This window comes from Cnephaeus nilssonii, assembly GCF_951640355.1.
Source record: "Cnephaeus nilssonii genome assembly, chromosome: 2".
NCBI lineage: Eukaryota > Metazoa > Chordata > Mammalia > Chiroptera > Vespertilionidae > Cnephaeus > Cnephaeus nilssonii.
The window spans coordinates 107,896,277-107,922,239 of NC_137073.1; the positions used below are offsets into that span (position 1 = coordinate 107,896,277).

At 39.5% G+C, this 25,963-nt stretch overlaps 1 protein-coding gene across 7 annotated transcripts in view; it reads left to right on the forward strand.

Moving 5' to 3' along the window:
• The window catches only part of FYB1 (FYN binding protein 1), a 140,666-nt gene that overhangs the window by 93,023 nt on the left and 21,680 nt on the right, over window positions 1-25,963 (forward strand). For all 7 annotated transcript variants that reach the window (XM_079796924.1, XM_079796930.1, XM_079796927.1 and 4 more), the window contains 8 exons: window positions 7,316-7,472; window positions 13,867-13,913; window positions 15,440-15,459; window positions 15,893-15,924; window positions 16,752-16,872; window positions 19,258-19,417; window positions 19,982-20,126; window positions 24,428-24,450. In XM_079796924.1, the coding sequence (XP_079653050.1) occupies window positions 7,316-7,472; window positions 13,867-13,913; window positions 15,440-15,459; window positions 15,893-15,924; window positions 16,752-16,872; window positions 19,258-19,417; window positions 19,982-20,126; window positions 24,428-24,450 (705 nt within the window). The remainder of the gene's footprint in view (window positions 1-7,315; window positions 7,473-13,866; window positions 13,914-15,439; window positions 15,460-15,892; window positions 15,925-16,751; window positions 16,873-19,257; window positions 19,418-19,981; window positions 20,127-24,427; window positions 24,451-25,963) is intronic.

Sequence of the window (25,963 nt, forward strand, 5' to 3'; positions counted from 1 at the left end):
TGGTGATAGATGAAGGAGGTGGGATAAAGCAAAGTGGGGGGGAAACCTCTGGGATTGGGTAAAAAGTGAAATGATGGACATATGCTTCTTTTACAGAGATGGATACAGGATAGTTTTACATAATTAACTTGATAACAATAACAATGAGGGAATGTCCTGGTGCCATTTGTTGTGCCCTGAGGGGTCCGGGTAAAAAGGAAGTTACAAGTTACCCAGACATTTCGCAGATGTGTTATCTTAGAGGCAAAAAGACAAATGGGCTCAGTCAAGATCTAAGTTGATCGTTGTCAGGGAAAATACTGGCCTAGGACATGACTACCCACCATAACCTGTTTGTAGTTAAATATTTAATTTTCAGACCATCTTTTGTGGTTATTTTAGGTCTCTGAGTTTGCAAGACTGCTATGCAGGCCTCCCCTGAGCTTGTCAGGTTAGCATGTGGCCCCTTTCGTCCACAATTCCGAGTTGCCAGTTCAATGTCTAAATCCTAGGGAAGGCACATAGTAATTCCCAAAGAATAAATAAACATATAAATGCCTTCAAAATATTTGAAGTCAGGATAACTTGGTAATAATTTTATCCGCAGCACTCCTCTCCTTTGTGTGATCATGCTTCATGTTTATACAATGCTTCAGACTTCTCGGGATGCTTTCGTGTATGTGTATATCAGCTCTTCTGATCCTTAGACCCCGGGGAAGTGGCTGTAATCGTATTACTGCCATTGGACAGATGGAAAAACTAAATCATGTGGATGTTAACTGATTTGCCAAAGACAGAAAAAGCTCTTTGGTGATAGAGCTGGTGGTAAAGTCCAAGTTTTCTAATGGCCTGGCCTAATTCTAAAGCATCCTAGCAAAACCAGAATCAGGAATGCCTGGCCTAGGGTCAGGGATTTATTGTAATCGAGGGCAATTTGATGCAATGTCTTTGGGTTTGTGAAGGAATCAGACTAAAAAGGAAATGGAAAACCACAATTCTAAATGCTCCTTAGAGTTCTGGGACGTGAAGACTACAGGTACCTTCTTAGTCAAAAGTCATAAATGTCAGAATCTATGGGGTACCTTTCCTGAATCCTCATAGACTTTTGTGTTATAAGCGTTATGTAACAATATTTAAAACCAGCATGTGGTTTGCAGAAAAATCTAAAGCGCAAAGCTTGTGAAATAATGCTATCTCCTTCTTCTGTGAGTATACTAGCACCTTTATTGTGTCTTCATTAATCATCCCTCCCCCTTCTCCCCATTCCTTCTTTTTCCTCGATTCTATTTTTCTGTTTATGGAGTTTTAGATGCTGACAGAATGCCATCACTTTGGGGAGTCTGTGTTTGAGTGAATCTGGAGTCACCCTCAGGGCAGGGCCAGATAACTCCTGGTACCGCTGACTCATAGAGGGCCCCTCCTAGCCGTTTCCTCCTCATAAAATGACCTTGGAGTTCCACCCATCCGGGTGTGCCTGAGCCGAGGCATATGGCTTTGTGCAAAGCCTCTTCTGAGCTTCCAAAATTACAGAAGATGAAAAGTTTGAACCAGAGACTGTTAACTTCCCAGATTCTTGAGAGCTGTTTTCGTGTCTGTAAGATTTTGCAATTTCTCTCCCCTCCGTTCCCAGCCCACCTCATTTTTGTTTTTCTGTAACCAGTATGAACTGTTCCCTAATGCAAGTACAGTCAGTTCTCTTTTGGTTTTTGCCATTAGTCTCATTTTTATTATCGTTAAGAATTTTATTATTAAAATTATTGCATCTGTTGTGGAAGTTCCAATGTTACAGCAAAACGTTAAGTCAAGCTCCCACTTGACTTTTTTAGCAAAACACCCAGTTTCTCCCCGCAGGGGTTCAGAACAGGCCTCCCCAACATGTGCCACTTTGGCCTGTGAATCATTTGGAGCTGAAGGCAATTGAGACCCTGCAGGTGCACAAGAAACTTTGATCTCTCCTTTAAAGAATATAAACTAGGAGCCTCGCTCACAGTAAGTTATAGTCAGAAATGACTTTGTATGACCTATCCATAAGGCAGGGCAAACGTCTAATTATTGAACATCTGCTCTTCTTATCATCCTGTAAATGACTTTCCTCCCCTCAGAAGCCCCAAGGTGCCTCACCTCATCCTTAGCTCGGAATGTCACATAGACCTCAGTTACCCTTCCGTTTCAGAGCCTCTTGTGTATGTGGAGTTCCATACATACGTATGTAATGAGACTTGGTGACCTTCTCTTGTTAATCTGTTTTGTGCAGATTCTATTAGACCAGCTAAAAGTACTTTGAATGGTAGAGGAGAGCTTCTTCCTCCTTCACATCCTTCTCGAACGCTCAAGCTCTGTTAAAATGCCCACGAATACAGTTCCTGGATCTGACTTGGGATGAGAGTGAACTTACCAATAATTTCCATTTCTTTACAATTCCAATCTGTAAATTAGGTGGCAAATTTACCTGATTAGCTCACTGTCACAAAGTCATCCTGCACTGTCCAGGAGTCAAGTTCTGCCCACTGCTGTGGGCCCCATATCCCTACACAATTCTGTCATTTTTGAGGAAGGAGTACCAAGTGGTCTTTTCAAATGCAGTATTATACTTTATTTTTATAATTTTTGTAATCCTCACCCGAGAATATTTTTCCATTGATTTTTAGAAAGAGTGGAAGAGAGAGGGAAAGACAGAGAGAAATATTGATGTGAGAGAAACACATTGATTTGGTTGCCTCCTGCACGAGCCCCGACCAGGGCCGGGAGGAGCCTGCAACCAAGGTACATGCCCTTGACCGGAATCAAATCCCGGACCCTTCGGTCTGCAGGCCGATGCTCTATCCACTGAGCCAAACCGGCTAGGGCAAAGGTCCAATATTTTAAAGCCACAGGCAATAAACCCTAAGCCTTGGAGGATAAGATCCATAAATAGATCCATTTGGGGTATTATCTCTCAATTTTATATCTCTAATTCTTGATGCCAACTAAACTCTAAACTTGTTGTTATTTCCATTATTTTATTTATTTTATATCTTCTAAGTTTTTTAATGACTTTATTTCAAATTCCTCAATTCCATTCCTTGAGACTTTTCTTTCCTGCCAGCTCACATCAGTCATTCATCTTTGGGGACCCATGTTCTACTAGCTCCTAAATGTCTACATTCCTGCTATCTGGTTTCCAAAGTCAAATTATGATATATATTATAAATTCGACATTCAAAACACCCACATGTGTGAATATGTGCCTCAGAATTACTTTGCCTTCTCCAAAGCCAGTTCTGCCCTGCCTGAAACTGAAAAGTCTTAGGAAATTCCACTGAGAGGAAAGGTACCCACTGGAAAAGCTGGGCTTACACTCAGATCCTAGCAAAGCATAGTAACGTGTTCATTTGAACTTACCAATAATTTCCATTTCTTTACTTTGAGGAGCAGTAGAACATGGCAGAGAGGCCAAAGACATTATAAGAAACTAGAGGCCCAGTGCACAGGTGGGGTGGCGGGCGATTAGGGCAATGGGGCTGCAGGAGGTTGGCTGCAGGGGGAGGGACCATGGGAGGTTGGCTGTGGGAGCACACTAACCACCAGGGGGCAGCTCCTGCATTGAGCATCTGCCCCCTGGTGGTCATCATAGCGACCCCTCGACCAGTCGTTCGGTCACTTAGGCTTTTATATATATAGATTGCCTAGGGTTCAAATTCCAGTTGAGTTTGATCCCAACTTCTATCATTTACAAACTCCATGAACTTGGATAGTTTTCTTAACTATCAAATGGAAACAAACTAACAACATATACCCAAGAATGCAAATATGAAATGCCTAGAATGGTACCTGGCCCCCCCCCCAAAAAAAAGTGATCACTTTATGTTATTATCATTGATCTCAGAAATTTCCTATAGATTTAAAGTTTGTTTCTTTTTTACTTATTTTGTTATAACCCACCCACTCTTTCCATCACAACAGGTTAGATGTTTCCTTTTGAGAATTCCAATATTACTACTTATATGTTGGTATACTTTTAAAAAAATGGCCAGATTGAGATTTTAGAGCCAATCACTTTACAGTCATGGATGTCTACTTGCTTTTGTTCCCCTGAAAAACTAAGGTGCTTGTCCTTAGAATTATTTTGTGTGCATGCAAATATATTCCTTGTAGTATTTGAAAGTGACCACAGATTTTGAAAATCAAATGTTTCGCTGCTCAATGCTGGCGGAGCCTCAGAAGACTTTAGCACATGTCCCCCAGGCTTCATGAGGAACAGGGCACGTACACAATTGGCTTAGCAGTGGTTCTCAACCTTTCTAATGCCACGACCCTTTAATACAGTTCCTCATGTTGTGGTGACCCCCAACCATAAAATTATTTTCGTTGCTACTTCATAACTGTAATTTTGCTACTGTTATGAATCGTAATGTAAATATCTGTGTTTTCCGATGGTCTTAGGCTCTACAGCAGCGGTTCTCAACCTGTGGGTCATGACACACAGGTTGAGAACCACTAGCAGGGTCACCTAAGACCATCAGAAAGCACAGATATTTACATTACGATTCATTAACAGTAGCAAAATTACAGTTATGAAGTAGCAACAAAAATAATTTTATGGTTGGGGGTCACCACAACATGAGGAACTGTATTAAAGGGTCACGGCATTAGAAAGGTTGAGAACCACTGGCTTAGAGCCTCATTAAGCCAACCAGTCCCCCTCCATCGCTCCGCCCTGCTTTCCTCTGGCTCCGTTGTACTCTCAGGCAAGCTCTCCCCTGCCTGTGGCCAGGTGGCGGCCCACAGCTCCAGGGGCACCCCTGGAGTTCCCAGTCCTGGGGGCAAGGCAGGCATGCTCTTTCCAGGTAGCCCCAGTTATGACAATGAGGGAAGGGAGAATAGAGGCAAGCAGAGCAGCGGGCCCACCTCAGAGGCCCACTCGAAAGTCTCATGAGTCTGTCAAGATGAGCAAGCATGTGGGTTTGGGGGTAAGTCAGTTTGTAGAGTTTCCAATTCCCCAAACCATGTCTGTAATTCCTCGCCTCCAGCCCTTAGATAACTCTCATCTGGTAACACCTCCTGCTTGTCAAGTGTTTTCCCATGAAAAGATGTCACAAGTGGCATATGTGCACAATGGTTCATAGCATCCACTCACAGTCGCTTATTCTCTTTGTGTACAGCTTTTAAATCACTTATGAAGCTATCAAACCGCATAATTTACAAATTAAAATAACAAGATACCATTTTCATCTGCCATGTCCAATAGGATGATAAATGTTTATTCCATAATAAAAAGAGGCATTTCAAATCAGCAAGTAATCGCTTATTAGATAAATGGGGCAGGGACATTTGATAAATGATTTAAGAACAACAATAACAAGAAAAACCATAAAAATAGATCCTGATCTCGGGCCTGACTCCAAAATAAATTACTAATAGTTTTAAAAAGTTAAATGTAAATGCATACATACATACTAGAGAAGTCAAAGAAAAAAGAAGGTGAATAATTATATGTTCTCAGCGTGGGAAAGATCTCTCTAAATGTAATTCTAAGTGATAGAAATTATATGTAAAAGAATTTATTTATTGATTTAGATGTAGAGAAAAGACAGTAAGTCCTACATATCAAAATATTGAACTTACGACAAAAATGAAATTGATATACTATTTCTAATAAAATTATCATCAGTTAGGAATGTTTATATACCTGATTTATAAGGGAACTAATTTTCCCTACCTCAACTCCCCCGAAACAGCTGCCAAAGAGATGAGCTCCTGCTGGGAGGATTGCGCCGGCAGGGGTGTCCCCAGTCAGGAGCGCGGGGCCTGAGCAAGCTTAGAGCTCCAAGAAGAGGACTGGGATAGTGAGGAGAGAGGGCGATGTTCTTAACAATTACCACAAGTGAGAAACTTTGGAAAGAGGTGGGAATATCTAAAAGGAATTAGGACGCTTTTTGTATGATATGTCATTGAAAAGCCTGCCATTGACCATTAAGGAAATTTACAGTTAAGGACTACATTTTCTTTAAAGGTTTTGAAGACTTTGAAGATTTGATTGTTTGTGGCAAGGTTTGGGTTGTTTTTTTTTTATTTTTTATTTTGTGTTTGTTTGTTTGTTTGTTATGGACAGGCAGAGGCAGGGGCCAAGCAGCCACATTATTCTCTCTAGTTTGTGCATGTAAGAAGCAAAACAATTAAGGTCCTTAATAAAGAGGTTTTATGAACCAATAAAGAAAAGCAAATACTATTTTTAAAATAGGCAAAGGATTTGAATAGATAATGCCATTAAAATGAAAAATGGTTATAAAGATGAAAAAAGTGACCTCACTAATGCTCAGACATGTGAAACTAAAACAAAATGTTTTTCAAGAGGCCACCCCCTTTGCCTTTCAAAAAATTGCCCCAAAGCAAAAAGGACACGAAATACAAACTCTGCATTTAGGAAAACCAGGCAACGTGCATAATTCCTAAGCATAAGGTATGAAATCAGAAAGTGAATCGGGGACTGGCAAAGGGGACGAGGGTCGAAGCCAAGGCTGGAGATACAGAGACAAGTGATTCGATTCATTATTTAGCCAATGGAACCTAGACAGTTTTTAGAAATAAGCAATGGTATGCTGGCAAATGTGGAACAATTATCCAGGAAAAAACCATGTGTATGTGTGTTATGTCTACATACATACATGTAATAAATTGTATTGATATAAAGGATATATAACACACAAAATACTGATAATAAAATATACAGTACTTTTTGTTGAAAATTCCATATAGCCCATTGTTAATTTTTACATCTGTAACCAACCTATGGTTGCAGTTAATGAAGGAGTGTAGCTCTAACTTGAATGTTGATTAATATTTTTACTTATGTTAACAAGACAAATGTCAAACAAAGATATATGTCAGACCTTCACTCACTTTCCAGTGATTGAGTGACTACTTTGCTGAGTTGTGTAACAGTTTTCAAATCCTGGGAAAATGTTTCCTCAATGTTTTATCCCGTTCACAATGTAATATCTACAGAAGCAACACACTTTTAAGTTTCATCTACATGTGTTCATTAACTCCATGGGGGTGGGGGGTTCTTAAACAATATATAGGTGTACAAAGTTATCATGTTGTACACTTAAACATCTTACAATTTTACTTGTCAATTATACATCATTAAGGCTGAAAAAATAAAAGAAATGGGACATTAAAAATGCCATGTCCCATAATACTTGGAATATTAGACTCTTTGAAGCATTAATTCAACTTAGGATGCATTTCTTACATTTTTATGTTTAAAACTCTCAATTCTGCATACTTGGAATAACCAGTTCTTGTATCTTGAAGACTTGTCTTAATTCATAGTATTGTTTGTTTTACCTCTTAGGTACCAGCAAAGGCCAAACGCCTTACTCAACAGCTTCCCTACCACCACCTCCACCACCCCATCCGGCCAGCCAACCGCCATTGCCAGCTTCTCACCCAACACAACCACCAGTCCCAAGTCTACCTCCCAGAAACATTAAACCTCCTTTAGATCTAAAGTAAGTAAAAGGTTATCTTGTCATTTCTTTGTCAGTCTCTTGCCATAGATTTCCAAACTGTGCTTGGCTGAATGCTGAGGCTTCTGTGGTAAAATGCTGGGGACACAAAGGTGGACAGCTAACAGGGAAAAAGAATGTCTAAGCAGCTGCTCTCATACCTCCAGACCCTTGAGCAACTCTTGTTTACCTGCTTTTACGGTGGTTTTTTCTCTTAAGCATTCATCAGAAGAAAATTTCTACTGCCTTTTTTAAAGTTCTGAAGCATTTTTCAGGTCAGCACCACCACCATCTCTTTCCCCATCATCACCAACACCACCACCATTATCACCATCAGCACCACCACTACTACCAAATTTTACTGACAGCCTATGATGTGCTACACATTTTACATATATAATCCTTATAATTGTAATGAATTACTCGTGTTATCATCATTTCACAGATGAGGAAACCGAACGCTACAGAAGCTAAATAGCTTCTCCAAGGTCACACAAGAATAGAGCAGAAACTTGAGCCAATGTCAGTCTGAGTCCAAAGTAAAACAAGTTTTCTCTCATCATTCAGTTTTTGGGCTGTCTTAAAAACCTAGGAAACTTTTATTCAAGCTTAAATTTTCTTAGAGGGTACATTTTAGAAATGTCAGAACTACATGGGTGGCTATGCATGGATGCTTTGTCTGTGATTTACCAGAATAGCTGGTTGAGGAAAAATCAAGTGGAAGATTGGAGTAGAATGAAATGTTGTGGGGTTTTTTTATTTGAAGTATTCAGACTGTGGCAAGCATGGGTCTTTATGGCAAGTGAGGCTAGATCTTCTCATTCTTCTAGAGAATTGCTTTCAATGATTCTCCTTTTCCACAAGTAAGTAATATTGAGCTGCAGTTTGCTTTTCCTTCACTTCAATCCCCTACCAGATTGATGTTAAAGTCTTAATCTCCATAATCCGTATAATAGAGCCTGTAAGTAATAATATCTGATTGACAGCTTTCTTTAAATGTTGATATTACAATTTAGAGCGGGGGTTGGAAACATGCTAGTCATGGGTAGCCTCCAATATGTTTCACTTTATTATGCTTTGGGAAGATTCAAAGTCAGTCACCAGAAGGTGTTAGAGCAGATAAATGACTATTACCTTCTCTATGGCCAATGATGTGCGTTCAGATGAACTGAATACCCTTCCAAACAGTTAAGTTTATAAATTCTAATTTAAGTCTCTAAAACCCCATGATATCCAGCTACCAAATAAGAATGCAAGCCATCTGCCTACTAACATATAAATGCTAAATAAATATAGCTTAATTAAAATAACTAATTAATATGTGTTCTTCGATACACCTGATTTCCGTGTAATTACTTTCCTTTCATATCTATTCATCCTGTGTCCTTTTCTTAATTTCTTTTCTACTTTGATAAATTAACCCACTTGATCTGAACTTACTAGTAGTACTTTTGAATTTTATGATGTGACCCTATCCCAGCTTCTGGCTTCAGCCTGGCTTCTGGGTCCTATGTAATTCCAGTGAGAGGTTGTATGAAATAGCTTGAGCAGGAATTCCTGAACATTTACAAGACATGAAGACTGGTACATAATAGCTCGATCAAAGAAATGTGAAAAGAAAGAGTATTTGGCACTATTCCTGCTGTTTGGAGGTCCCCAAGTCCCCCCATATGTTGGATGATTTACCGAAAGGACTCACAGGGCTCACCATAGATAGTGATGATGGCTCGGGTTTATCATAGCAAGCCTCTGTTCTAGGGCCGAGAACAGACACATTGAGAAGGTCCTTCAGCTATGAAAATGCAATGCACGTGTGATGCTGCTTCCCCAGAAAGCCTAGTAGAGACAGGTTTTGATTGAAAGCTGGTCACATAGGCACCTGCTACCTAGCAACGACCAAAATGCCAGACTTCTAGAAAAGAAGCAGCCGTTCATCCTAATCACAGTGTTCATCAAAGCACTCTTACCACTAGGCAGCTTTTCTTATCAGTGGAGGGAATTCTTTAGAAGCTGTGTTTCCAGATACAAGCCAAGGGCCAACGTTGGTAGCAGATTCTTCTAAAAATAGCAGTTGTGGGCCTGCTGTGCTAACCTACTCCCTGGAATCCATAATGATGGGGTGGGGAGTAAAATGTTGTAGAAGGAAGAAAGGACTTTATAAACAGCCTGGTAACCTGTACAGCTATTTCTTAAAGATGCTGGTCAGTTTCCCAGCTTTGCAGGGAATTCTTGCAAAGTTGAAAAGGACCTGCTGATCAGCCAGGCTCTAGTTCTTATTTGATGAAAATGATAGCAAAAGCCACCAATTGTAATCAACTTTGCTTTACCCTTGTTTCCATCTTATTAAGGACTTCTAATTAGAAAGTCTGATTCATCTAAGAGTTGCCAATTCCACAAAATACTTACTCTCAGAAGAAAGATGGAGAGGAATAAGAGTCTTAGACGTTATATTGCCTAGGTCAACTACAGGGTGATCCCCCCAAATAGCTCAATTTTGAAAATGAAATATATGTTAATAAATACTACCTTTATAATTTTTCAAAGTGTGTGTATCCATTTTTTGGGACACCTGAAAGTTGATTGTCAGATGGAGAGGATAGAGGAAATGAATGCTAAAGGACATCCATAACATAATATTTTTATATAGTGAGAACTTCTAAGCTGTCATCAGAGAGCTCAAGTAAATTCCAAAATGAAGAAATATCTGGGTTAGAAACTTTCCCCCAAGTAGAGGAAGCTAGATAAGACACAGAGAGGAAATGAAAGCAAAATGGGTCTTGATAGTCTGGCTCAAAATTTTACATTTAATGTGAGAGGGAAATTTATGGAAAACTCTTTAAGTATAATTTTAAAATATGGGTGTTTCTGTACTTTTCTCCACACCACCACCCTTCAAAACACACACCTGGTGTCTCCCTGGTGCCCCCTCTGCTGGCCTGTGAATGCCATTCCTCCCATCTCCAATCAATGGCCACCCTCAGAGTCAAGAGCTAATAGATTATTTTACATTCACTCAACAATTACTGTTTAAGCCACTACTTTGTGCCTTTGTAATAAGAGTTCAGGAAGTAGTGAATAAAACAAAGACCCCTGCCTACATGAAACAGGGGCAAGGGAGCAAAGGAGTAAAAATAACAAACAGGTAAAGGATATACTGTAGTATGTTAGGAAACATTGAATGCTGTGGGGAAAAATAGCGCAGGGTTGGGTGGTGGTGTGCAAGGGTGGGAGTGGGGACAGTGTGTTGCAACTTTCAACAGATGTGAAGGTGGCTCCCTTTTTGGAAGGTACACTTTAAAGTTAGCAAGGTGAGGGAGTTAGACATGCAGACACCTGTAGAAGAACAGTTCTAAGTGGAGAAAACAGAACAAAGGCCTGGAATGTTCAAAGACTAGGAAGGAGGTAATGGACTGGAGTAGAGCAAGGGAAATGAGACAGTAGATGAATGTGGAAGCAGGGAGAGCACTTAGGCAGATACTGCAGAAACGCAGGCAAGACATAGAGGGGCGTCTAACGAGGGTGGTGTGCAGATTCTGAATATATTTTGAAACAATTTGGATTCGGAATGTGAAAGGAAATGAGGATGGAAGATGGCTCCCAGGTTTTTGGCCTGAGCAACTCTGAGGATGATGTTTCCATCAACTGAAATGGGAGAGGCCGCAGGGGAGCAAGTTTGGGGTGCAGAAGGTCAGGAGGGCGTGGCTATGTGAAGCTTGAGGTGTCTCTTAAACATCCGAGTGGAGACGTGGAGGAGGCAATTGGGTTTAAGAGTGATGAGTTTGAGAGAGAGTTATGGTTTAAAAATATACATTTGAGAGTCAGAGGCACATATTCCACACTTAAAGTCACAAGACTGTTAAGATCCCTAAGGAAATGAGGATAACTAGAGAGAAGGAACAAGCCCTGGGTCCTGGGAGAAGAAAAAATCAGGAAAGGAGAATAGAAAGGAACAACCAATAAAGCAGAAAAAAAAACACAAGAAACAAGGTAGTGTTCCCCAGGAGGAAGCAGTGACTGACTGTGTCCGAGGCTGCGAGGGCCAGTAAGCGAGCGCTAGGCAGGTCAGTGTGGGTGGAAGTCTCAGGAGCAGTGGGGACACAGGCCTAATCAAAATGGCAATGTAATACCTTAATCAATAAAGAAAGAAAAATGGCTTTAAAAGAACAAGAAAGGAAAGCAACTGGAAAACTCAAGTTCAGACAGCGCATTAAAAAAAGAAGAGGGAAGCAAAGAAACGGGGCAGTAATTAGTGAGAAAACGGAATCAAGATTTGTGGGGGTTTTTTTAAGATGGAAGAAATAAAAGCCCTGGCTGGTGTGGCTACATGGTTAGAGCGTCGTCCCGCCCACCGAAGGGTTGCAGGTTCGATTCTGATCAAGGGCACATACATGGGTTGCAGGTTTGATCCATGGTCCTTGTAGGTCATAGCACTATGGGAGGCAACCAATCAATGTGTCTCTCTCACATTGATGTTTCTCTCTCCTCTCTCTCTTTCCCTTCCCTCCCTTCCATTCCGTCTAAAAATCACTGGAAAAAATATCATCAGGTGAGGATTAACCAAAACAAAAGAAAGAACAGTGTTTGTATACTAATGAAGATCCCATGAAGAGGGGAAATAATAGTGGCAACGAAAGGGAACCATTCCTGGGACCAGGGACTAGAGCAAGTGGGACTGGTGCTCAGGTGTGGGCCTGGCTTTCCAAGGAAATAATGGACTAGTGAGGCTTACAGGGGTGGGGTCTGCATTGCCCAAGGCAAGAAGACAGCTCTCTCCCTGGGATCCAGGAAGGGTTTCAGGAGACAGGGTGGTCTTTATCACCTGCCTGCTCCCCAGAAGTCACTTGTAATTATTTCACTCAGGTCAGGGTGCCACAAGAGTGGAAAAGTTTGGAGGCAGGTGAACATTAGAAAGAATAAACAGCTTTAAAAATAAAGTCGTGGAGGCCAAAGCTATATCGTATTTTAAATTGTATTGTCTCCCCACCTAGTGGTCAGAAATCAGCTAGCTATATTTCCTGCTGTTTTCCTCAGACAGCCGAGAGGAACTGAAGTGCATCAAAGAGCATCTTTCTCATGATTAGTGTTCAACATCAGTTTAACACGCTTTTTGTGCTATTATAAATTTTCAATTATAGTTTTTAGCAGTATGACGAATTGTTCATATGAAAACAGAACCTGCGGTTGAATATTTTAGTACACAAAGCAAATTACATGGTTATTAATAGTAGTGAGACAGGAAAAGTGAGGTAAGAAGAAATAATAAATAACGGGAAGTGACCGAGGTTGGAAAAGGAAAGGTTAAACAGTTCTTTTCCTAAGGTCATCATAGTCGATGTAAGATTTGGTTTGGGTTTCTTTGGTCGGGGGGGGGGGGGGCTCTAAAATGGAAGGAAAAGTAAGAATTTACTATTATAACCTTTCTGTTCATTACAAATGCTTTCAATTCTTCCCGATCGAGACTTGCCGCATTAGTGTGCACTGCCATTGGCTCACCTGACTTCATCTGCAGCGCAGTGGCTTCCACAGCAAGAGGGGTGTTTTGTTTTGTTTTGTTTTGTTTTGTTTTGTTTTGGGGGGAAGGGGGTTACAGAATGTATTTTCTTAGGAGAGTTCTTACCCAATAGTTGCTATTTTATCAGTGAAGTAAGAAACAAGATCACCTGATTATAGGGGAGAGGAGAGGAAAGTGGTAAATAGCCATTGAGATAGATGCAAGAGAGGGTTGACCAGAAAGAAAGTGTAATTAGATTATAGAACAGTGTAGAGGGTACAGTCGAGATTGAATGTCAATTATTTGTAATAACCAGAATCAATAAAGTGGCGATTTTCTCCAGCTATGCTAATCAACTGTAGAATAAAAATAGAAAATGTAGATGTCCCATAAATAATTAGGGATTTGCCAAGCCCAGGCATTAATAACTGTGTAGAGCCGTTGGAGTGAAGTGGTTTGAAATGAAGCACCTTGGGGGTCCAAGCCACACATGATGGGAGTAAGTTTGGGAAAGAGAAAGGAGTCAAAGATTAGAATTAAATCTCTTGGGTTTCTATACCATAAACCAAGCAAATGCCTTCAGAATCCCAGAATTGAATTATTGATGTGCTGCTATTTTAACAACACAAAAAAAGCCTATTGCTGCCCTGAAGCAATGGCCCCACTGTATGTGCTCACTGTGAATGGACAGTTCTGTGCTCAGCCTCCCGATGCTCCATGTCTTGGCAGCAGTTGCAGCATAGATATAGGGCTGAGCCTATTCTAATGACTTCTGAAGTTTTTCATCAGAGCAGATATTAAAGAGAAAAGAATCAAAAAAGAGTCATTTTTATTTTTTCTTATTTTTTATTGTGAGGTGAGCATCGACTTGTTCTGTTTTCACTTTTTCTTCTTTCTTGTTTCCAGAAGCCCCGTCAATGAAGACAATCAGGACGGTGCCGTGCACTTTGATGGTAAGGGGCAAAAAGGTGTTTTATTTATCCTTCTGTTACCTCATATTATAGAAGTTTAATCATTCTCATAGGGTTATTAATGGGGCATCATCATCATCATGGATCCATGCAAGTCCCTTCTCTGGTTTTATTTATTTATTCATTTTATCACCATGACCCGCTCTCTTTCCTCTCTTCCCCTTACCAGAGACAAATAGTCTAATGTATTTAATGTGTATGTGTCTGTATATATTCTTTGCATACTGTTGTGTGTATACATTTCAATTTACATGAATACTATGTTAGAGCTCACTTTGATCTCTTTTTTATTCACTCAACATCATGTGTTTTGGAAGACTCATTCATGCTGCTATATGTACTATATTTAATTTGTTGGTGTTAACTACTGCATACATGCTCCATGTATGTACTCCATGGTATGCATGTTAAGTACTCTATGGTATACATCCTATGCATTCACATTTCACATTTCACTCCAACTCACTAGAACAACAAATAACAATTCCGTGCACCTTCTTGCCCCCATTTGGGCCCCTGAGAGACTCCTTATGGAGATAGATTTACCAGGCAGTGGCATGGCTGCTCCTACCCTGTGGCGTGTTCGTTTTGACGGAGTGGGAGCCGAGGGCTCTCCAGAAGCTCTGCACCTGTGTCCACGCCCATCAGCAGGGCAGGAAGGTTCCCAGATGCCTACCTTTCACCAGCACCTGGTGTTATTCAGCTTTCCGATTGCTTCCAGTCTTAACGTGTATAAAATGATACCTCGTTTTCATACCTCTGCTTACTGTTGAGTCTGAGTACTTCACTTGTTTATGAGCCTTCATGTTTCCTCTTCTGGAAGTTGCCGGTTTATATCCTTGGGCCATTTTTTTCTTGGGGTTGTTGTCCTTTTCTGGTTGACAAGTAGGAGGAGTTTCTTGTATTCCAGATATTAATCCCATGTGAGTTGCAGAGATTGCAAATACCTTCTCTCATTCTGTTTGTTGTCTATTAACTTAGCCCAGGCTGTCCTTCACTGAACATATTAAATGTTAATACAGTAAAAATTATTAATTTTTACCTTATAATTTAAGCTTTATAAGTTTTATTGGAGAAGTCCTATCTCTAGGGAAAAAGTTATCTTATTTTAAAAAATCTAATTAACTTGATTTATTTGACACATGAAAGCAAATCGCTGGGACCAAGTAAGTCAAAAAGGGAAAACTAGTTGTGATTTTCTGATAATACCTTTATTCCAGAGAAGCCCCGTAGCAAATGTGCATGCCTTTCATAAAGAAAACACAGGGTGTCTTCATTATCTTATGAAAGCCAATGAAATGATTTTATAATTAAATGACAAGTATCAAAAAGCCATAATAAGGATCTAAACCACATATTCTATTTTGTACTTCCAGGTCTTTGATAAAACATACGTTTTGTTAGATTATGAACTGTCTGGAATATTATATTACATCTAATAACTCTGTATCAAAGTGCTTCTTAATTACAGTATGTTAAGTGTGATTCTTTTTTTTTAACCCGTTTAGGTGCTGGAAATCTAGATGAGGTCAGTTTTTTTCTTTCTCATATTATATTGCTGGTACTAGATTATTTAATAATCATTTTGATTCATTTTTATTAGTATAAACTAACAAATGAAAATTCTTACAATATATTTTTCCATTTATGATCTTAGTTCATCTAAAATGCTTGAGACATTAAATACCAATTGCTACTCTGACTCATAGGAATTCTGTGGCACTGAGCATAAACTTAAGTCTGGCTACACATCTGAATTATATAGCAGGAGATAAAATGAAATCTTCTGGGGTTTACTTTCATGGTCTATCTCTAAAAAGGAAAAAAATTATTTTAAATAAGCCAAATGTACATACACTTAAATTTGTGTTTGTTCTACGAAGTACTTGATCTATGAAAATATGTGTATGCTCCCTTTTTTAAATAACTAAACTTAATTCTTATTCATGTTTTCTTGACAGGAAGAAAGTGATGGAGAAACATATGAAGACATGTATGAGTTGCATTTTTTCCATGATATTTTTCTTCTAAGATGAATAGAATGACTTGTAGGTGGGAGAATGGATGGATATTCAGCACGAGGCAGGGAAAGCTTTTTTGTTCAAATGACTGAGATACAATGGTACCCTTTATTTTAATACAAAGGACTAAAGAGTCTTTTATTGTCTGAAGATTTCACAGAGAACTCTGTTAAAACGCTGTTGCATGCGAGACCAGCATATTTTTTAATATAATTTTATTGGTGAAGAGAGGGATAGGGAGAGAGAGAAACATCAATGATGAGAGAGAATCATTTATCTGCTGCTTCCTGCACGCCCCCTATTGGGGATCAAGCCTGCAACCCAGGCATGTCCCCTGACCAGGAATCAAGCTGTGACCTCCTGGTTCATAGGTTGATGCTCAACCACTGAGCCACATAGGTGGCGAGAGAGACCAGAATCTTGCCTCTAGATAGACCCCATGTGTGTGCTCTTGTACCTGTGAGTGCATGGATGAGAGAGAGAGAGAGAGAGAGAGAGAGAGAGAGAGAGAGAGAGAGAGAGAGAGAGAGAGAGAGAGAGCCTTTATAAACAGTCTCTTCACTTGTTGCACAAGCTGTAGGGAAAGCAGAGCCTTTGGAAGGAATCCTCTCTGTGTGCCTCCTGTGGGCTTTAAGAACAATCACACATCCAGGAATGTTGACCACCCCACCCCTGGCTTTTTACCTTCATGTGACTTCAGATACTATCTTCCGTTGTGGATAAAAACCCCTCTGGATAGTGAGCCTTATTACATCAATGCCTGCAGCTGTTGAAACAACCTAATAATGTTTATCCACAGAGAAGCATCCAAAGAACGAGAGAAGAAAAGGGAAAAGGAGGAAAAGAAGAGATTAGAGCAGGAGAAAAAGGAACAGAAGGAGAGGGAAAAGAAAGAACAAGAGATAAAGAAGAAATTTAAAGTAAGAGCTTGCTTGCTGACAGGTGGAAAAGAGTAACCTCTTTTTATAATTGTCACACAAAAGGGGCACCTTTCTTGAAACCTTACATGGCTGGAGAATTAGTTGTTGTTTTCGAAGGAGTAACTATCCTCACAACAGACTTGTTTTTGTCCAATATGCTCCCTTATCCCATGTAATACGATAAAATTCAAATAAAATATGGTGGCTTATACTTAGTGGGCACCCAGGAAATCTGTTGACTGAGCGAATGAATACTCAGTCACTCAAGTCCATTGTGGCTCTCCTCCTTACACACTCCATATGAACCTACTTATGCTGTGAGCTTTGGACCACGCACATCTCTGGGGCATGTATTATAGTAGTGCAAGGGACACAAGTGTCTCTGGATGAAGTCATCTGGAGACACTTGTCTTAGAATAAAGTTTCTCTGAGCTACTCTAGCTGCCAAGGTCTAGACCTGCCTTGATTTTAAGCGTATGTACACATTGACTTCTGATACCTGCTGTTTCCCAGCCCTCTGCATCCACCTGGATGTCTGACCTCTGTCTCCTCTAATCTCTGATTCTGATTGTGTGACACCTATTACTACCACTGACACTATATTGCCTGCTCTCTTCTCTTGGCTTCACCATCTTGGATGACATGGCCCATCTGGGGTGGGTCTGGTATGTCAGCTATATTTTAGAGTGAGTTACAAAATTATCCTTTACTTTATAAAGGATTCATATAGTTTTCTTTAAACATTGAATTCCCCCAAAATAGTTACTATATAGTTTGAATTGTAAACATTTTATTTATATATAACTTCTCAGTATATTTATTATAGCAAAACCAAACTTCAACAACATGGTGCAGGGAAAATGTAAAGCTTAGTCAGTTGAGTAGATGTGGATTCAAATTCCAGCTATACATGTTTGTTTTGGAATTAAATAAATTAATGCACATAAAGCACTGTATCTATTATAAGTTCTCATTAAATTTTTAAAAATCTTACTATATGTAAGTAAAATTAAGATTGCAATGTGAATAGCAAACATCTTACTCTTCCAGAATGCATGGCTCCAACATTTATATTTTTCAAGTGGAATATATGAAAAATTAATTTCTTAAATGAATGTCTTCGCAACACACATTTTATAAAGAGAGAGTTTATAGTTTTGAAGGAATTATGTGAAGTTTTTCCTGTCTTTCTTTTGGAGAAATCAATTTTGCATTGCTTCACTCATTCATCCAAATAACATTTTTAGTAAGAAAATTGTAGTGTGGGACAATCATACCACTAAATATGAACACAAATGTTTCTCAAGATTAGGACTTAACAAGCTATATTCCTCCCAAAAATATTAATAGATGTCAAAAATAAATAAATAACTGTAAGAACTGCTCTATAATACCATACTTCCTTAATTCTAAGACATAAAATATTTTGCATTTTAAAATTCTGAAATTAGGATGCATCTTAACAGTGGCACATCATAATTTAAGTTAAGCTGTTTTATCTCTTTCTCAGGGGTACATAATGATTTGTCTCACAATTCATAGCATCATAAGTTCAAAAAAATAAGGCAAAAGTCACAATGCATATTTGCATATCAAAAGATCCAAGAAATTCTGTTTTAGAAGATAGCAATTTAAGATTAGAAAATTAGATCTTTAGGATTTGTGTTCTAAACTAGATGATTCCCCTGATGTCAAGAAACCACTATACTATTCAGGATATTAATTTTCAAAACCTCACCACATTTGTTTGCTGGGTTGATTTTTTTTTTTTATTTACAAAGCTATTTCTAAAATGTTATTTTGTTTATGGCAGGTAATGTCTACTCCATGCTCATACACAGACAATACCACAAACTTAGGGAAGAAAAGGAATGAATGAAATTGCTTTTCCCACGAGTACACTGCCCCCCCACCATCACCTGCCCCTCCCTTAGCTGTTCTAGGCCTTCTAGAACCATCGGAATAACTTCACAATGCGGTGTGAGAAGAAACCTTCCCGTACCAGGCAGACCACCCAAATATCCCGTAAAAACACAGAGCACCCTGAGCGGATTATCGTACATATGTGGTATTTGGTTATCAGTGGCTTCTTTCGCAAGCCCTTCGCAGAGTTGCTACGGTCCACAGACCTCCACTCTCTCCGGGACCCAAGCACATGCACCTGTTCTTCGCTGGCCCTGCCTGACCCCTGGGAGTTTCCCCTCACTGCTCCCATAAGAGCATTCCCAGGAATGACATGCCCCCTCCATTTCTAGTTTAAACCTGTAGCGCTTGGAAGCAGGCAGGTTGGCAAGTTGTGGACATACTGGCTTTCAAGCTGCATTCCTCAAAGATTCTCTGAATAGCCAAGAAGCCTGTGTGATTGTTTTCTTTTCCTCTTTGCAGCTCACCGGCCCCATTGAAGTCATCCATCAAGCCAGAGCTTGCTGTGATGTCAAAGGGGGAAAGAATGAGTTGAGCTTCAAGCAAGGCGAGCCTATTGAAATAATTCGCATCACGGACAACCCGGAGGGGAAGTGGTTGGGCAGAACCACCCGGGGGTCATGTGAGTGCACATTTTCCGATGACTTCAGATTGTCCTCTTTTGGAGCCAAAAATGAGAAATGCGCAAATGTTTCTAGAACTGCTCATAACCATTGAGTTAGGAGCTTTGTTCTGGGTGGACAAGGATAGGAAGGTTTAAAATGACAGGTGTACTAGTAGTTTCATCTTCACTTGGTCTGTGTTATCTTTTAGTGGGGAACAATGTAAATGTTTATATTACTCCAGGGAGGAAAGAGAGCATTAGGCATTAGGCTCCTCAGTGGTGTTGGGCGGGGGGGTGGGGGGCGGGGGGGGGGGGGAGTGGCTAAGAGAGAGAGAGAGAGAGTCATGTGAATCACTTTGGAATGTTGAAAACAGATTCTAGGCTTACTCCAAACCACAGCAGCATAAAACTTGGACAAGTTACAGTAAAACGTGTGTCTACATGGGAAGTCTATGAATCAGAATTGCAAGCAAAGAAATCAGGGGCCACTTTAAAGAGCAAATGTGCAATTGATATTCTATTCCTAGCTTTCAACTATTTAAGCTGCAGTCACCTGAACATAAATCATTCCCCTTTCGGTAGATGGCTATATTAAAACCACTGCTGTGCAGATTGACTATGATTCCTTGCAACGGAAGAAAAACTCTCTGGGTCCTCTTTCATCGAAACCCGTTGAAGATGACCAAGAAGTGTATGATGATGTGGCAGAGCAAGATGAGGCTAGCAGGTAGGTGCAAAGCAACACAGCTCAGGGATTATGGATTTTAAGGCCCTTCTATATTTTACCTTCCATATTTCCTACTGCTCTCTACCACTAAACTGAATGACCGTGTACAGTAAGTTCAATATGGGTGCAAGGCCATTTGAAACTCCAGATTGTTTTTGTTTTACTCTTTGTTTACATGTATCAAATACTCCTTGAAAAATAATGAGCCATTTGCCCGATCTTGACAAATAGGTCATCGTTCCAAAATGCTGTTCTATAATATTCATTTGACCTTAGGGATATGATGCCTAAAATAAATATGATTTTGTAAAATATGAGGCATGAAATATAACACTTAGGTCTAACAAATATGAAACTTTTGTTCTGACATCTTTGAGCCTAAATATATTTGTTGTTCTTATTTGAACATATAACATAAAGTAAGTGAATGCTTTTTACTATAACTCTACTTCACTCTTTAAAAGTACAAAAGTAGCCCGGTTGGTGTGGCTCAGTGGTTGAGCCATGGCCTATGAACTAGGAGGTCATGGTTCAATTCCAGGTCAGGGTATGTGCCGGGGTTGCGGGTTCAGTCCCCAGTAGGGGGCATGTAGAAGCCAGTCAATGATTCTTTCTCATCATTGATGTTTCCATTTCTCTCTCTCCCTTCCTCTCTGAAATCATTAAAAATATATTTAAAAGTAAAAACTCAATTCCCTATGACCCCTGTGTATCAAATAAGGGGCCAACTTTCCATTGCCCATTCATTCCACCAGGTTAGGATGAAGTTCCCCCACACAAATCCTGGGAACACCTTCCCACAGCCGAGGAACCGAACTAGACATGGAGGAGCCAAGAGGAGAGAGGAGGCAGCTCTTCCCATGTCCCTTTTCTTCTCTTCTTTCCCACCTCAGGCTTCCGTTTCCTTTTTCCTTTCCTCCTCCTATGTCTCTTTTCCCTAGCTCCGATCTTCCTCATCCATTCTTCTCCTTCTTGCTCTTCCATTCCCCTTCTCCTTTCATTCCTTCTTTCCTCCAATGTCTCCCCTTCCTGGTAAAATCATAATCTCCTCAAGTTGAAGGAAAAGAAGGACAATGTCCACCCCAGCAACCAACCCTAGTTTTCCTCGGCCCACATTGTGGCATCGGGAATCCACCACTGTGGTCCCCAAGCACGTGATCTGTGCTAGATCTTCTCTCTGGTAAAAATGTGTGCCTTCTTCATCACTCAGATTTCAAAGAAAAAAAATGTTTTAATTACCAACCATTAAAAAGAAAGTAAAACTATCAAAAATAGTAACATACTTTTAAGACACATGAAGAATTAAATTTCCCTCTTGTGGTCTTCCCCTCTTGGTGTTAATGAAATTTGTTGTGTTTCTTTCTGGCAGTTTGGTCTAAAATGAATTATAGCCTGCAATGCCTTCTTACCATGTTTGCCCATAACTTATGCAATATACATCAAAACATGCAACATGTGCACTGGTGTTTACAGATCATGAATTGGCTTTAGTCATCAAAAACCCATTAACCTAGTTTGGGAGTCAGTAAATGTCAGTTTCAAGGTCAGTTGAAGTTCTACATGGTCACAGTCTGAGATTTACAGAATTTTTTGGACATACATCTTCTACCTATATTACCATGTTATAGTATGTTTATCTTTTAATTATTTTTTCAAAATCACATTTCTCTTGTTTGGGGGCTGAAGAACCACATCGTATTAATAAATACATGTGTACAGTGATGCACATACTCAAGAAAAAAAATCCACAAAAAAGAAGAATATTTTTTTAATTGAGCATTCTTTAACCATACTAGGTGAATATTTCCCAAACATTACTACCTTCTCCATCTCATCAAGTCCCTACATCCCACAACTCTAAAAGACATGCTCCAGTTAGTAGACATGTAGCAGAGAATCTTCTATGTAATAAAATGGAACTGGAGGTATGGTTTTAATGCTCCAAAATTTAAACAAGTATAAAGCTACAATATTTACTAGCCTCTATTCCTCTCACGCATACTTAACAAGAAAATGGAAGAAGAGACGTAATTTCTACACAAGTTTTGTTTTTGAAACTACAGCTGCTGCTAGCAGGGATCTCATAACAGAACATGCTTTGTCCCTAGAACAAGAAAAGATGCTGACGATAGCCTAGCCGGCAGCTTGCCCTGACAAGAATAAGAGACAGCCAGCCCCCTCCTCCCCTCCCTCCTCCAGTGCCTCCTGGTCCCTTGCAGTCCTTACTCTTTCCTGATCCCCCCCGGGGAAGGAGAGCTGACTGTGCACTACAAACTCTCTGAGCAGACACAGGCTCAAAGGCACAGGTCCCGACAGCTGTCCTTCTCTTTCTCTTCTCATTTAAGACAATTTCTGGAGTAAATATGAAGATGGAAAGAAAGGAAATTACAAATGCAAATTCCAATCCTCCATCACACAGCAAAATTTTTCTATATATGTTTCCCTATCTTTTTCCTTCCGTTTATTCTTTTTCTCTTTCCTTCTCTTTTCTCACACTCTCCCTCTCCTTACCTCTCCTTCATCTGTTAAATGTTTTGTATTCTGAACAGTGGTTTGAGAAAGCTAAAGAATTGCTCTAGGCATGTGGCCGGTGTGGCTCAGTTGGTTGAGCATGGACCCATGCACAGGGAGGTTGCCAGGTAAATTCCCCATCAAGGCACATGCCGGGCTTGCAGGCTTGATCTCCAGTGTGTGTGGGGGAGGGGGGGGGCGAGGTACAGTAGATAGATGTTTCTCATTGATGATTCTATCTCTCCCTTCCTCTCTCTCTAAAATTAATAAAAACAGAATTGCTCTAGGAATTAAATAATGTGTGGCAGCTTTGCTCCTGATTCTGATAACCTGGTTTTTTGAAAATTGAGTATCAGAATTTCCAAGATGGGATATATTTGCCAAGAGTGTCAGCCAACCAGATTGTAACTCTTCACATAATGCTAACTCTCTGCTTTATGCTCAAAAGCAAGTGTCAGAGAATATGAGTGTGAAAATAGTTGTAAGTAAAGTGGATACTTAAACGTCATCAAAAGTTAATTTCTTGCTTACATAGTAAAACATTTATAGAGTGTTTTTCTATAAAGTTCCATTAGCAAGAGACTTTTATTTCTATATTAACCATAGATTTGCATCAGACAAATTTCTCTTACCTGCCTTTAAGGTTGAGGAATCAGATATTAGTATAATTATACTGTCTGGTTATAATATCAGACTGATAGCTGTTGTGGGTAGATTAGCCAAAGGGTAAACATGGCGGTCCAGGGAGTGCAGCCAAAACAACGTTCTCCAGGAAGGCAGGATGCTGAGGTTCTGGTCTCAGCTCTTCAGTTTATTGAAAAGGTTTGGTCAAGTCATTGAATTTCTCAGAGCTTCCGTTTCTTTTCAACAGATTGAGGGAATTAAAGCAGATGAATTCTGAGATGTTCCAGGTCTCACAATTTACACTTCCTTTGCTGTCACAGAATTCACATTTTAGTGGCAAACACAGGCAAGGAAACAGATGATTATAAAATAGGGATATAGTACCCTAGCTGGGGCTCAGTGGTTAGAGCATTGGCCAGGGAACTGAAAGGTCATGGGTTCAATTCCAGTCAAGGGCACATATCTCAGTTGCAGGCTTGATCCCTCTCACATCGATGTTTCTCTCTCTCTGTCTCTTCCCCTCCCTTCTAATCTCTCTAAAAATCAGTGGAAAAAATATCTTTGAGTAAGGATTAACAAAAAAATAAATAAATATAGGGATATATAAGTAAATAAGAAATACAAGCAATCTGGATTTAGAAAATCAAGGACTACACTCTATAAAGGCCCATGAGTAAGACTTCAATTTTTAAAACTTATCCTGTATAAAATAAGATGTAATGTTATGTACTAAGAGTAAAATGCTGTGGTTATAAGATGTTGAAAGAGAATTGATTTGATGCAATAATAGTTCTATATGCCTCATGGAATAATACTCTTTTTTTAAATAAATCCATCTATGGAATGATGTAATAATGTATAACCCAAAAACTGCCTTATGGGAAAATGTTAGGAGCAAACAGTATCATTGTTTTGAATACTTTATGTAGTATCAAAACTCACTTGATTCTGATTAGGTTTGTTTTGTTTTGTATTTTGTTTTGTTACTATAGGCCTTGTTGCTATTCATCTCTTATGAAACAGAACAATTTTTCTTCTTCTTCACATATCCTAAGAACTTTTAACTGGAGTCTTATTTCTCTTATAACTGCTCAATACAAGTACTTCTTTTCCTGATAACTACGAAACTCACATGCGAATTTAATCTGTCTCTGTTTCTTTTCTAGCCACAGTCAGAGTGGAAGTGGAGGTAAGCCACACACTTTTAGCAGAAGTTTCTCCAAGTCTTCAACATTTTTGTGTACATTAATGATGCAATTCCTTTGTCTGCACCTCACGAGGAGCATATTAAAGCGGTAGAATGAACACTGGACTGAAACCAATGGCCTGGATTTCAGCCCTGGTCACCGAGTGTCCCTGAGCAATTCACTTCTTTCTCCCATGCTTGTTATGGGTCAGAAGTTGGCTCCACTTTCAGTGTGCCCAGGGCAGCGCTGATTGTGCCAGCTATACAGGCATCATTACTAGAGCATCCTCCTTCATGTTCAGAAGTATCCTTGATTGTATAACTTCTATGGTCACCTTAGCTGTGACTCTTAAAGATCCCTTGACTTTTCATTAACAAAATAAGGGAGTTTTACTAAAACTTTGCAGTGCTAGCATTTTCATCCTAAAAGTCAAATTTCAAATTCATTGTACGTTTTCTAAAAATTTTATTGAATTTATTGGCATGACATTGATTAATAAAATTATATCGGTTTCAGGTGTATAATTCTATAATACATCATCTGTATATTGTACTGTGTGTACACCACTCCAAGACAAGTCTCTTCCATCACCATATATCTAACCCCTCTTTATTCTCTTCTACCTCCCCATACTCGCCTTTCCCTCTGGTAATCACCATACTATTCTCTGTGTCTATGAGGCTTTTTTGTGTGTGCTTAATCCCTTCACCTTTTTCACCCAGCCCTGGACCCTCCCCTCTGACGGCCATCAATCTGTTCACTATCTATGAGTCTATTTCTATTTTGTTTGTTAGTTTGTTTTGTTCATTAGATTCCACATATGAGTTAAATTATATGATATTTGCCTTTCTCTGACTGGCTTATTTCACTTAGCACAATACTCTCCAGGTCCATCCATGCTGTTGCCAAGGGTAGGGTTTCCTTCTTTTTTATAACCAAGTAGTATTCCATTGTTGAAATATACCACAGCTATTTTATCCATTCATCTACTGATGGGCACTTGGCTATTGTAAATAATGCTGCAATGAACATAGGGTGCATATATTCTTTCAAATTAGTGTTTCTGGCTTCTTCAGATATATTCCCAGAAGTGGAATCACTGGGTCACAAGGCAGTTCCATCTTTAATTTTTTGAGGAAACTCCATATTGTTTTCCATAGTGGTTGTACCAATCTGCATTCCTATCAACAGTGCACGAGGGTCCCCTTTTCTCCACATCCTCACCAACACTTGTTGTTTGTTGACTTATTGATGATAGCCATTCTGACAGGTGTGAGGTTATAATTTGCATTTCTCTGATGATTAGTGATGTTGAGCATCTTTTCATGTGTCTATTGGACATCTGTATGTCCTCTTTGGAAAAGTGTCTATTCAAGTCTTTTGCCCATTTTTTAATTGGATTGTTTGCTTTTGGTGTTGAGTTTTATAAGTGCTTTATAAATTTTGGATTTTAACCCCTCATCAGAAGTATCATTGGCAAATATGTTCTCCTACATTGTGCATATTTTTGCACAG